The sequence below is a fragment of the Schistocerca piceifrons genome, chromosome 4 (assembly GCF_021461385.2).
Source record: "Schistocerca piceifrons isolate TAMUIC-IGC-003096 chromosome 4, iqSchPice1.1, whole genome shotgun sequence".
Classification (NCBI taxonomy): Eukaryota; Metazoa; Arthropoda; class Insecta; order Orthoptera; family Acrididae; genus Schistocerca; species Schistocerca piceifrons.
This window is the reverse complement of record NC_060141.1, coordinates 469,815,495-469,828,805: the sequence shown is the minus strand read 5'-3', so window position 1 is coordinate 469,828,805 and position 13,311 is coordinate 469,815,495. Positions and strand designations below refer to the sequence as shown.

The 13,311-nt window shown below is 44.1% G+C and overlaps 1 protein-coding gene across 1 annotated transcript in view; it reads right to left on the bottom strand.

Annotated features, from left to right (window-relative positions):
- The window catches only part of LOC124796437 (proton-coupled amino acid transporter-like protein pathetic), a 119,046-nt gene that overhangs the window by 47,317 nt on the left and 58,418 nt on the right, over window positions 1-13,311 (bottom strand). Inside the window, exon 2 of the mRNA XM_047260631.1 lies at window positions 3,836-3,844. Within this exon, the coding sequence (XP_047116587.1) occupies window positions 3,836-3,844 (9 nt within the window). The remainder of the gene's footprint in view (window positions 1-3,835; window positions 3,845-13,311) is intronic.

Below are 13,311 nucleotides of genomic sequence, written 5' to 3'. Positions count from 1 at the left end.
AGTGCCCTCCGCCACACACCGTTGGGTGGCTTGCAAAGTATAAATGTAGATGTAGATGCTGATACATAATTTTTGTATGTTTTCATTAGTTATAAATTACGTTATAATTTTTACTTTACAATTTTTAAAAGTCTTTAGCGCGCCGTTGTCAGTGATGCTGTCGAAATTTATTATATGTTGATAAGTTAATCTGCACCAGCACTTATTTTGAGATGTTTAATTCGTTTCTAAAACTGACAACTTCTCTTGACAGCTTGACAACGGTGTACTATGTTTACATCTTTGGTTTATTAATCTATCGATTTGTGTGAGGTCGTCATCATTGTATTGTTTACTTCTGGTATTATGTTTGCAAATTATACTATTTACACTTTCGTTTCGTTGGCCCACTTAGCATCACGAGAGAAGCTCTGTCTAGTAGCTGAAAATGAGACATAAGCGTCCCTATTCCAGGGAGAACTAGGTCTTAACGGAACTTTTGCTCAGCGCAGTCATTCCTAATCTCCACACCCTTTCCATTTCAGCACCCTCTAGTCCCTTCCGTTCTTCTTGTTCCAACTGCTACGCCCCCCCCCCCCTTCTTTCTTTCACCCTGTCTCATTTTCTTTTTTTCGCCCATCCCAAAATGGTGCAATGGGCACGTGCCCTGGCTGCCACAAGCTAGTCACGGCATTAGATGTAGGTATAGTATACGTGCAGTTCAGAAACTTATGGAATAGAACTTACACAATTAAAGTCCAGGCGGTGCACACGAGACATCCGCACTTTTTAGGCTGATGTAATGAGGCAAGTATTCATAGCTGAATTGTACGTCCATTAATACGAGTAGAATGTCATGGCCGAGTATTTGTCATCCCATTGTGTAAATTTGTTTTTCCCTGCACCTTGCCAAAGCTGTATTCAAAATCTCAGCAACTAAGTTTCAGGAAGAGAGTTGTACGAGATCACATATGCACATGCATTGATATTAGAAGTAAAAAAGGAAATGGTTCAAATGGCTCTAAACACTATGGGACTTAACATCTAAGGTCATCAGTCCCCTAGAACTTAGAACTACTTAAACCTAACGACATCACAACCATCTATCCCCGAGGCAGGATTCGAACCTGCGACCGTAGCGGTCGCGCGGTTCCAAACTTAAGCGCCTAGAACCGCTCGGCTACAGCGGCCGGCTAGAAGTAACAGATCACATATGTCGATATAAAAGATTTCTGAGTATCGTGCCGCGTCATAGTGTGCAATCTGTGCTGGAGAAACCAGCATTTCGGCTACGGTCCTGCTTCCGGGTCTACTGATCAGCAGACCACTGTATCCGTGACACTAAGACGCGGCACGGTACTCAGAAAGATTTTATGCCAACTGACTCTGGCCGCGGAAGTCCACACGCAATTAGATCACATATGGTCGTTGAACTAAGCGTGCGTTCGTGAATTTATACATTACGCGCTGGCATCCCGTACTATCGTCCCTTTGTCCTCGTAGAATTGTTAACTTGTATACGTACTGCGACCGCTGGTGGAAACCGGCAAGTAGGCACCAACTTTTTCGGCGTGTTAGGAGATACCTGCTTTTACGCCGCACACAGTGCCGGTCGGTGCCCACGTCACACAGCCAGCCGCCACGCGAAATACGAGCCCCGCTCTTATCGCGCGGTCTCGTTGTCGGCAGACAAGCGTGCCGTGGAGCGGCGCTGCCGTATGGGTGGCCTACCGGCCAGGGGAACGCTGCGGAGGACTACGGAAGGCCCGCTGTGCACGGAATAGGACACGCCGCGGTACCGGCCCACATACAGACTGTGTTCCCTTCTAGGGGCGTCTGAGTCACAGCACAGCAAAGCAAAGTTCCTCTCGCCGCCCTACATGGCACGCTCACGAGAGGAGAAGCACTGCCAGAGTGGAAGAAAGGCTCTGCGAGGGACTTACAATACCGTCTAAAATGACCAGGGAGACACTACACTTACTAACAAATATAACGCGCGAGAAAAAAAAAGAAACATACTAATGTGAACTACTTTGTGTTTTAATGACCGGTAACACAGTTCTAATTATATACGGAATGAATTTCTCTATGGACGTGCTCTGCAGTCAGTTCCTCGGCTCACAAAAATCGCGTTGTTCTAGTCATGTACACACGAACAGCACATCTTGGTCTGACTGTAAATCATTAACCATTGGCTGCGGAACACTGTGTATCGGCTACCTTCCGCGTGACATGTGCTGCCACCTCCAACATACCCAAGGGCGCGAAAATTAAAACTAGTTACCTCATTCTGGCGTTTCCGACTTACTTATTGACACACCCTCGAACTATAAACCAATATAAAAGTACCCTAGACCTCTCCTGAAAGCGATGGCCAAACAAAAATTGCCTCAAATTCACGTAGCAGTTAATGTTACATGAATAACATAAAAACAATCGTGTCAGTTGCACATTTATTCAAAATTATTTTATTTTTCCAAGCACAGAAATGGTACGTCTTTTATCTTCTCTGTATCTGTGCAGTAGCACAATTACAATATAAGAGAATCTTTCCTTGTTTCTTTACATTTGTTAAGATCGAAAAATTTTTATGATCTCTAACAGGAGTCGGTTGCACAAACAAAACTCAGTACAGATGCATAATCGACTGAAACGAACAAAACCAGCAGAAAAGTGCACACCCAAGAGGTTGTGATGCCACAGTAATTTTACCCCTCCCCAAATAAAATTTAGTGTTGGCGAAACAAGTGAAGTTACGTTTGGATACTAACCAGCACGTTTCAAAATTTTTTGCTGGATAACCATTCAAGAGGCATACTTCGCATTAAAAGCTTCTTCGTACCTTAGGACATGTTTCATTTCACGACCATTAGTTGTAATGAGAAAGCTAAATGCTTAAAAAATATTGCAAATAAGTAAATAAATTAAAACAAAAATAAACCGACTGTACCCTCACGGCAGAAAAACTAATTATTTTTCTACGCTTCATCTCTTTTGTATTATTTTCATCTTTTCTTTATGACACCTTTGGCGTTTTGTCACTGACTTTATATTACTTAAAGCTGACATACGCTTCAGGAATGTCCGATCAGTACAAAGTTTTGGAACACTGAAAACTTCCCGTGCCAGAAAATACTGTACAATATTTGATTTAAGTTTCCATCAGTTTTTCAGTATTCAGTAGTACATAATTATTTATTGTTACGATATGTTCGCCATAAATCTTCCAGATATTGTGAAGACAAGTTTTCAGCCGAAGAGCTGGAAGGAGAAGAGTATGGAAACGAGATACATGGAAAAAACATTTAAGTAACCTCTTTATTATTTCGAAAGTAGTCACCATAACTATCAATACAATTAGTCAATGTCTTAAGGAAAAACTGTTTGCGGTTGCCTGCGGAACCATGATTGTACTCAGGCGTGCCCTCATCGTCCGAAGCAAATCGACGGCCACGAATATCTTTCTTCGTGGACGTCGATTTGGTTCGGACGAAAAAGTGCACGCCCGGGTACAACCAAGGTTCCTCATGCAACAGTAAACATTTTTTCCTTAAGTCGTTAACTGTCTTGTCCCACAGCGGAATAAGTGTATTAATAGTTATGGTGAATACTTTTGAAATAATAAACAATTTACTTATTTTTATCCATTTGTCTCGTTTTCATTCGACTGCCCCTTATAATTATGTCCTCGATGTGCGCCCGAAAACCGAAAGAGCTTCGAATTATATGGGAAAATGGCAAGAAACGCATATGAAATATTTTTACAGCATATTCCTGAAAGGTGAACAAAATGGAAATTTGGATAACTTACGCGCTTCGTTTCTTTTGTTTCTGCAGAGCAGGGAGACACACTCACCTGGAAGACCTGAAATGAAACAAAGAAAAAAATACTGTTAGTCAAACTGAACAATATTGGAACGAAAGAGATATAATTAACAAATGTAAAACATAGGGGCATATTTCAATTGTTACGCAACCGAAAATCATAGGAAATATTAAGAGCCCCAAGGAATCCAGATTTGTGTGAGCTACACGGCGAAAACTTTCATTTCTTAGTTTCATCAGTTACTTCTCTGAAACTCCTGTCGCCTTCACGTTCAGTACACTTCATTAATCACAAATACTTTAAAATAAATGGACACGAAATGCCTAATACAAACAACAGACAAGTACAGTTCTTGAATTGTTTCTTTTACGTTTAACGTAATAGTATCCGTAAGAATCGTGGGAGCAGGGGGACAGTATTACGTAACACAGGCTGCTATTCATAACAGAAAAAAATAATATGCGCCTATCAAACGAATTGTGTGCAGCCATCCGAAGACTAGCCATGAAACTAATTACGAATTAGTAAGTAGTTCATTCTTCGAAATTGTAAGTGACAAGAGTGTTGTGATCTCTCAAGTTCTAACGGTATGGCTGATTAAAGATGAATACTTTTCCCGGAGTAGGTAATTTTTAGCCTAAACTTGTCGGCACACTGATCTGTGTGTTAGACTTGGTTTCGAACCCAAACCCATGCCTCTGACAAGAAATACTCTTACCTGCCGAACTATCCGACCAGGCTTCACAGTGACATCTTAGAGAAACGACTTACACGCAGCCTATGGCCCATTTCCCTAATGACCCTTTCACTCTACAGTGAAGTGTGCTTTACTGAGATACTTTCTGACGGATAAAGCTTTAGGGCTCGTGCGTGTATAAATGAAAGTTTCAACCGTATTTTGAAAGAGACGGCGATGCAGTACCTCGCGCAGGACACTGTTGCACGATCGAGACCTAGAGCAGGCGAAAAGCCCTCACAACTTCATTTGTGTGCCAAGATTTACTACGAGAAGATGACTTCGGAGCCTCTGTCTGTCTGTCTGTCTCTCTCTCTCTTCTCCAGTGAAGACACCGTACACGGCGTTGCAACTGGCGGATACGCATCTGGAATTCATTGCGCAGGCAGCAGAAGTAAAAAAACACAAGGTGATTCGCAACACTGTATTGTTCTCCAGCGAGATACGGCCCGTGACAACTGTGCACGAAGCAGCTGTTCGGAATACCAAAAGTGTCTGCGCGCGTCGCCAAATTTTACTTTCATATTGGTTGCGACATTCATCTACTCATTGTGATCAGTATTCCTGGAGCCGGCACTGGTAGGAAAACGACAGGAAATTTTTCACTGCCCACTGCTGACGTCGACGAGAGTAAAGCCTGTTCCTGTTTCGGGAGTATATTATCATTTAGAAATAGTTTCTGGAAAACAATGATTTCGTTTCGTTAAAGTAAATCAAGGTCGAAGCATCACCGCATTAGCCTCTCTGATGTGAAGACTATAACGAAGAGAAACTATCAATTGTTCTACAATTATCAGTCGAGAAATTGCTTCGTAATGATTTGAAGTTTCAATTGCTCAAATAACTTCCATACTAGTGTCGAAGAGATCATCGCCAATTCTGGGCCCTAGAGAAACGGTTTCATTTCCGGTAGCCACCGGATTTTGCAAGTCACTGTCTAATATCAAAGGAATATTTTTTTAATTCCTCTGGGTGGTCAAATCTCTTCGTTTTACATGAACGTTTTCCATTACTTCTGCTCGGAATATGTACTTCAGCACGTAGTTGTTAGAAGCGTGTGACTTTTCACCGCAGAGTACGTGTCGTGAACGTTACCCGCAGTGGTTATCAGTCGCAAGACGATAACCGACAACCTAAAACCGGTTAGCGTGTGTTCCAGTTTTTGTCTCCCTCTGCCCCCTTCGTTTTGCTTTGGCGTTAACACACAGAACAAGAAAGGGGAACAGTGGTCATTGTCAGTTGTTACTTAACTATTTACCAAAAACGTTTTTTAATATGATTTCGGTGCAGTACGGGAAGAGCATCTAAAAATCTACAAATATCTAACACATGTAGACGAGTCACAGATTCCGCTATTTCTCGATCTTACCTAACTGCTCCAAGATCATCTAAAAATATACTCTTGTTGTGTTGCGTTCGTAAATTGATAGACACCGAAACCAATGTAAAAGGTGCCTTCAAAGCCAAAAGGTTTGTAAAGTTCCTGAGTCTTCTATTTTTGAGATACTCCGTTAACGGTATTTATTTATGCATGTTATTATGATTTATGATGTGCTATAAACATTGGTAAAATAAACTCAGAAATATATTTTAAACAATTTAGCTATATATTCGGCGTTCACGTGGCAATAAAGATGGTCAAGGAAAAAAGAATAATAACCTGTTCTGGTATCCGGGCTGTGCAGAAATCGGATCCAGTTTTCTAACATATCTCGAATGTAGGATACTGACGATGGCTCCTAAACTATCCCTCCAGGACGAAGATTTGTGAAGACAAAGACTTAGTTTTGATTCTGAAGCATGAACATTTGTTCAGGCGACTCGAAATCGACAAACGCTTCGAAAACATCAAATACTTTTATTAGAGGCCTCCCCTTACGTCTATACACTCTCGAACAATTCATGTTCCTGGAGTGATCCTCAAACTCTTCTTACATATTCTGATGGGTACGGTAAGGTAATGTACTGTCTTGTCGCTTGTGAGGTGCTGTAGCCGAACTGTGTTCGAACTGTAGGATCCTACATCGTCCACTGATGAAAAACGATGGCAGACTACCATGGTACCCGTTTCATCGCTCGTGAACCCCTCGCTCCCTCCCCCTTCCCTACCTCATACACATACCTTCTCCATTTGACTGATCTGTGTTCCGTGGAAACTCGAATGTGTCATCTCATGTGGCTTTCCACGCATTCAACTCAACCACTGGTCTGTACTGATCCTTTCAAGGGACCTTTTTCCACTTTCCGAGTGTTCAATAGCTGTGGCAGTCCCTGTGCCGTGTGATATTCCGTGTGCAGAGGAAAACGTGTAAGACGACGAGTTCTGTAGTCTTCAGAAACGGTTTGCTGCGGCGTTATATACCTACTCACCATCGTTGACCGGCGCTGAACTGGTGAGTGAATTGTAAGCTTTGCTAGAACCTTCGGTAGTCGGCGGCGATCACATTCTTTAACCGATGTTGTCCGAATGGAGGTACCCACATTACTCTATTACCGCAGCAAGACGTGAAAATCGCAGTGCCTGCACGATCTTAGAGATGAATTGACCTGTGTGCTGATCATCCACGATATGGTCTTGATCACATATCTCTCGTATTGCCCATGTTACACTCTACTGCCACGCCGATAGGCAGTACTTGGCCTGAGGACATCCCAGTTGGTTAAACGCTTAACTATTCTATTCTACTGTGGCGACAAAAAATTTCTGTCTGCGATACTGCAGCTGAATCAAATTCGGTAGCTCACGAGTCTGAATTGTACAGGAAGAATCACCAATCTCCATACAAATAGTGAATGCCGTGAGGAAGTTTTTTTTCATTTTCAGGAAGGTGGACCAATTAAAAAGAAATGTCACTAACCAAAGAAGAACGGATTGACATTATTCTGTTGGCTGGGAACGGTACGCCATGTAGCACACACTCTCAGGGCAGCGCACAGAACGCAAATAACCTATGATACAGTGGCAAAACTTATCAAGAAATTGAAAAGAGCAGGTTCCGTTGCCAACTGGACTCACATTCCGGAGGACGACAGTTCAAATCGCCGACTGGCCATCCAGATTTATGTTTTCCAATATTTCCCTAATTTTCTCGTCGTGGTGGCTTCACGACATGTATGTGGGAGGAAGTAATACGTTATCTGACACTTACGGAAAGTGCTCTCTATGTCAATAGAAAATCTCTCCGTGATGTAATAAGCCTCCCTCGTAAGACTATCACTGTGTGTCGTCATGGAAGGGAGACACATGGAATATAAACGCAAGTGTAACACCATATGACACCATTTCCACTAATAAGTGGCAATTGACTCCAAATAATGAAAACTGTGAATTCGTCAGCATGATTACTAAAAGCAATCCGATAAATTTCGGTTACACGATAAATTACACAAATCTAAGGGCTGTAATTTCGCCTACATACTTATGGATTGCAATTACGAATTACTTAAAATGGAATGTTCATATAGGTAATGTTTGGGTAAAGCAAACCAAAGACAGCGATTTATTGGCAGATCGCGTAGAAAGTGCAACAGATCTAGTAAAGAGGCTGCTTACGCCAAGCACGTCCTCCCTATTCTGGAGTATTGCTCTGCGGTGTGGGATCCGCGTCAGATGGGATTGACGGAGGAGATCGAAGAAGTTCAAGGAAGGGCAGCTCTTTCTGTATTATTGCGAAAACAGGTGAAAGAGTGCCATGGACATGATACGTGAATTCGGGTGGCGATCATTAAAGCAAACGATTTTTCGGAGTGGCAGGATCTCCTCGTGAACTTTGAATCACCAACTTTCTTATGCGATTTCGAAAATGTCCTGTTGGCACCGATTTATATAGGGAGGAACGATCATCGTGATAAAATAAGATAAATCGGAGCTCGCACAGGAAGATTTAAGTGATCGTTTTTCCCTCACGCCGTTCGAGAACGGAACGGTAGATGAATATCTTGAAGGTGGTTCGAAAAATGCTCTGCCAGGCACTTAATTGTGAATTGCAGAATAATCATGTAAATGTAGGTGTAGATGAATAAAATGTAGACACCACGTTTACTCTTTGTATGGAGTCTTATGACTCACGCGGTAGATGAAACTGAATTCCACAGTGGTCCTTAGTACAGTCCAACAATGTCTTCAAATAGGTGATGCGGCTGCGGTTAACGGGTCGATATTTGTCTTACGGGTATTTAGTTGCGATTCCGGAGTAGGGACCGCAGACAGGACGGAGAGCGCGTGGGACAGTTCGACTCCAGACGCAGTCTCCAGCGGAGCGGCGTGAGGGCGGGCTGGAGACGCGACACCCCAAGGACACGGATCAGGCCGCCTCCACGTGTCGTCACGCCGCCGCCGCTCGCCGTCTGCAGATTCCGTCGGCCGTGACGCTGACGTCCACACCAGCAGCCACCACTCCGCAACTTCTCCGTGCAGCGCGTGTGAAATCCGTTCCGACGCTTCGTTCCCTCGTGAACAGCCAGTGTTTCTCATCTAGCGGAGGACAGCCTTTCTCATCTCAAAAGGTGGCACAACGTTCAAACAATTCATTCTCTCCTTTCCTCGGTAGTCATGCAGTCGGAAAGAATAACACGGGGCGCTTTCATCTCGAACTCATCGGTGAGGGCGAAAATAATTTCATGGCCACAGTTTATGCGTCAAGGAGACGAACAATGGTGTAGTACATTTTCTGGTCAATGAGCTTCTGCCTATGTCTTTAGTTTCTTAAAAGATGACGATATACACTGAGGAACTCACTGGATAGCGACATCCACATATAAAGATGGTGATAGTATAGCGTACACAAGGTATAAAAGGGCATTACTGACGGAGCTGACATTTGTACTCAGGTGATTCATGTGAAAAGGTTTCCAACGAGATTATGCCCGCGCGATTGGAAGTAACAGACTCTGAACATTGGAGCTAGATGTGTGGGGACTTCTATTTCTGAGATCGTTAGGGAATTAAATATCCGAGATCTACAATGTCAAGAGTCTACCTAGAATACCAAATTTCAGGCACTACCTCTGACCATGGACTATACAGTGGCCGACGGCCTTCACTTAACGACCGAGAGCAGCGGCGTTTGCGTAGCAGTATTAGTGCTAATAAACAAACAACACTGCTTGAAATTACAGCAGAAATGAATGTGGGACGTACTTCGAACATGTCCGTGAGGACAGTGAGGCGAAATATGGCATTAACTGACTCTCACAGCACGTCTGCTAACAGCACGACATCGCCTGCAGCCTCTCTCCTGGGCTCGTGATCATATCGGCTGGACTCTTAGACGACTGGAAAACCGTGGCCTGGTCAGATGAGTCCAGATATCAGCTAGGATGGTAAAGGTCGAATGTGGTACAGACTGCACGAAGTTCTGGACCCAAGCTTCAAGAAGCTACTGTGCAAGGTGGTGGTGGCTCCATAATGGTGTGAGCTTTTACATGGAATGGACAGGGTCCTCTGGTCTAACTGAACCGATCGTTGTCTGGAAATCGCTATATTCGGCTACTTGGAAACCATTTGCAACCATTCAACGATGGAACTTTTATGGATGACAATGCGCCATGTCACTGGACCACAGCTGTTCGCAGTTGATTTGAAGATCTTCTGGACAGTTCAATGGAATGGTTTGTTCACCCAGATCACCCAATCGAGAGCTCAATCCGCGCACGAAATTCTACACTGGTAACACTTTCGCAGTTATGGACAGCTACAGAGGCGACACCCGATAGCTGAGTGGTCAGCGCGGCGGTCTGTCACGCCAAGGCTGGGTCGGAGATTTTCTCAGCTCAGGGACTGGGTGCTGTGTTGTTCTCATTCCATCATCATCAGTGGAAGGCAACGGGAAACCACCACTGGAATCACGTCCCTAGACGCTCATGCGGTGGACTACTCTGACAAGGCTTCTCCCATGACAAGACCTGCCCTAAGGCAGAACACAAAGTCCTATAGAGGCAGCATAGCTGACCATTTCTGCGGAGGGCTACCAGCGACTTGTTGAGTCCATGTCACGTCGAGATGCTGCACTACGCCGGGCAAAAGGAGATCCAACACGATATTAGCAGATGTCCCGTGACTTTTTTCACCTCAGTGTAAGGTAGTATTCTTTGTGATCCATTCGTCGAACCTGAATGTCAAGCCCAGAGACATGTTGAAGCTTTTCGGAAGAAGCAAGGAAGTAGCAAACTTCGAGCATCGGTCACATCCTTCACTAACTCAAACAAAGGACTATACTCTTCACCCACCCAGCCCTGTCACCTAATTAACAGGCAGAAAAAAGACCAGTTCAGCTAGTGTCTAAATACGTTTCCAATTTGCTGGTTGTATTCTTATTATTTAAGCACTCGCAGAACTGTATTTTTTTCTTCGATGTTTCTCTGCCTTAATAACTTCTTAATAAATAATTTTCATTTCGTATATTTTACAGATTTTCTTTAAGACACAACTCGTCTAGAAGAAGCGATCGGTTGATAGCATACACTCCGAGGCATCATAGAATAGTAAATTTGGCAATAAAGGGAAGTACGGGAAGTAAAAAAATGGTAAATACAGAGTACTCTTGGCTACAGTAACCAGGTTCGCGTGGATGTAGGTTGCAGTATTTATGGAGAGATGGACAGACTAGCGGGAACAGATGCATCAAACCATTCTTCGGAATGAAGATCACAACAACATCACCGCTAGTCAGCAATGGTACAGGACCATAAATGTTTCCTTACATTTCTGATAGTTTGTTTTCCTTTTTCTTGGGCAACTGGAGTCTGTTTGAAGCAGCCAAGCATTTGGTTCAAAATGCTAAGTGCCATAACAGTGTTCAGTAGCTTTTTACGTCTTTTTTCATTGAATCCATTTTTTGGGCTTATCAGAGCTCCTAATTTTCAATATGATGGAGTTTTATTGACCGAAAGTCTTGAGAGCCCTTATTAATCGTACGGTGCAGTTGTCGACTGCAGTGGACAGTTGTTAATGTTGCTTCTGTGGAGTTTTTGGTCAGTCCAGATGCAGAAAACGCACGCGGGGCACAGGCACCATTAAGGAGTGGACTGGGCTTATTTGCAGCCTCAGAACTATTTAAAAACGCCAAAGTTGCGAAATCAACAGCTGCCCACTGCAGTGGAAAATTGGAACATGTGGTTAAGGTGCTATTTCGATGAAGTTCACCGTTATGTTCAATGTCAACCGTATTGCCACAGCGATCAGTTTCTGAACTCTGAGCCACAGTTATTCACATTCTCGGTCCCGCCCCGCTAACTGGCGTCACCGTAAACTGCTCTTCGCAGAGCGTGGGCGTGGGTATGAAGACAACTAACTAGGAGCTGAAGGTGATCATTGAAGAAGAGACTGTCTGAAATCAAGACTGGGCATAAATTTGATACGCAGTGGACTAGTGATTCTGGTATACTCGTATCTGTGGGCTCGCGTACAGTGAGCCGCGTAATATGAAAGGGAACGAGTTCGCACAGTGTTCCCGGCGAAGTCGAGTCCTGTGCGCCGGAGCGACTGCTCGGAGCCAAGTCGGCGACCTTTGCTTCTGGGAACTGGGTGCGGAGTTTCTGAATGGGACGTGGCTGAGTCACCCTCTTACGCAAAGCCGCGTCATACCGGCTGGCACTAGCCCCCTAGCGTGCACGCTCAAGGCGAGGTAAACACGTATCCTCACACTCGCCTGATAGGCAACCCGCTAACGCTGCCGGCTCTCATCTGGCTGCGAGAGTGCAGACCCAGTGATACAAGTGCCGTGCAAGGCGGAAACCGGCTGTGTGACGCGTTCTGCGCAGATAGAGTGAGAGAGAGAGAGAGAGAGAGAGACGGAGAGTACTCAGCGGACTCCGCACTGCGCTCGCTTGTCGCTTTTCCATACCAAGCGTTCCAGCCGTTGCCTAATCTCGTTAACTGACTACGATAGGGTGGGCGCACATTGAGGAACTGTTTCTACTAATGACTCTTCCTAGAACAATTAAATGCACAAAAAGCTATCGCTGTCGCTTCTACATCTACATCTACACACAAACTCCTCAAAGCACCATACGGAGCGCGGTGGAGGACACACCTTTACCACAGCTAGTCCTTTTCTTTGCTGTTTCACCCGCAAATGAAGCGAGGGAAAACCGATTGTCTTCGCATCCCTTACACTAAAAGTACATTGGTGGCAAGAGAACCGTTCTGCTCTCACCCGCCAAAGCCGGTTCTCTAAATTTTCTCAATACTGTTTCGCGAAAAAAATCGCTCCAGGACTTCCCACTTGAGTTTACGAAGCATCTCCGTAATACCTGCGTGTGGATCGAACATACCACTAACAAATCTAGCAACACGTCTGTGGATTGCTTCAAAGTGTCTGATTTAATCCGACTCGTTACAGATCCCAAATACTCGAGCAGTACCCAAGAATGGGTCGCACTAGTGTTCTAAACGCGATCTGCTTTTATAGGTGAGCTACACTTCCCTAAAAGTCTCCCAATAAATCAAAGCCGATCATTTGCCTTCTCTACTACCGATCTTCCGTGCCCATTCCATGTTATATCGTTTTGCAACGTTACGACTAGGTACTTAATCGACCAAATTGTGTCTAGCATTGCACCAGTAATGCTTTATTAGAACATTACGGTTTTTTTCCCTACTTATTTTCATTACCTTGCGTTTTTCTATGCTTAAAGCAAGGTGACATTCATCACATCAAAGAGAAATTTTGCCTACGTCATCCTGCACATTCCTACAGCCACTCGTCGACGACTTTCCTGTACACCACTGCGTCGTCAGCGAACAGTTGTAGACTGCTGCCCGCTCTAT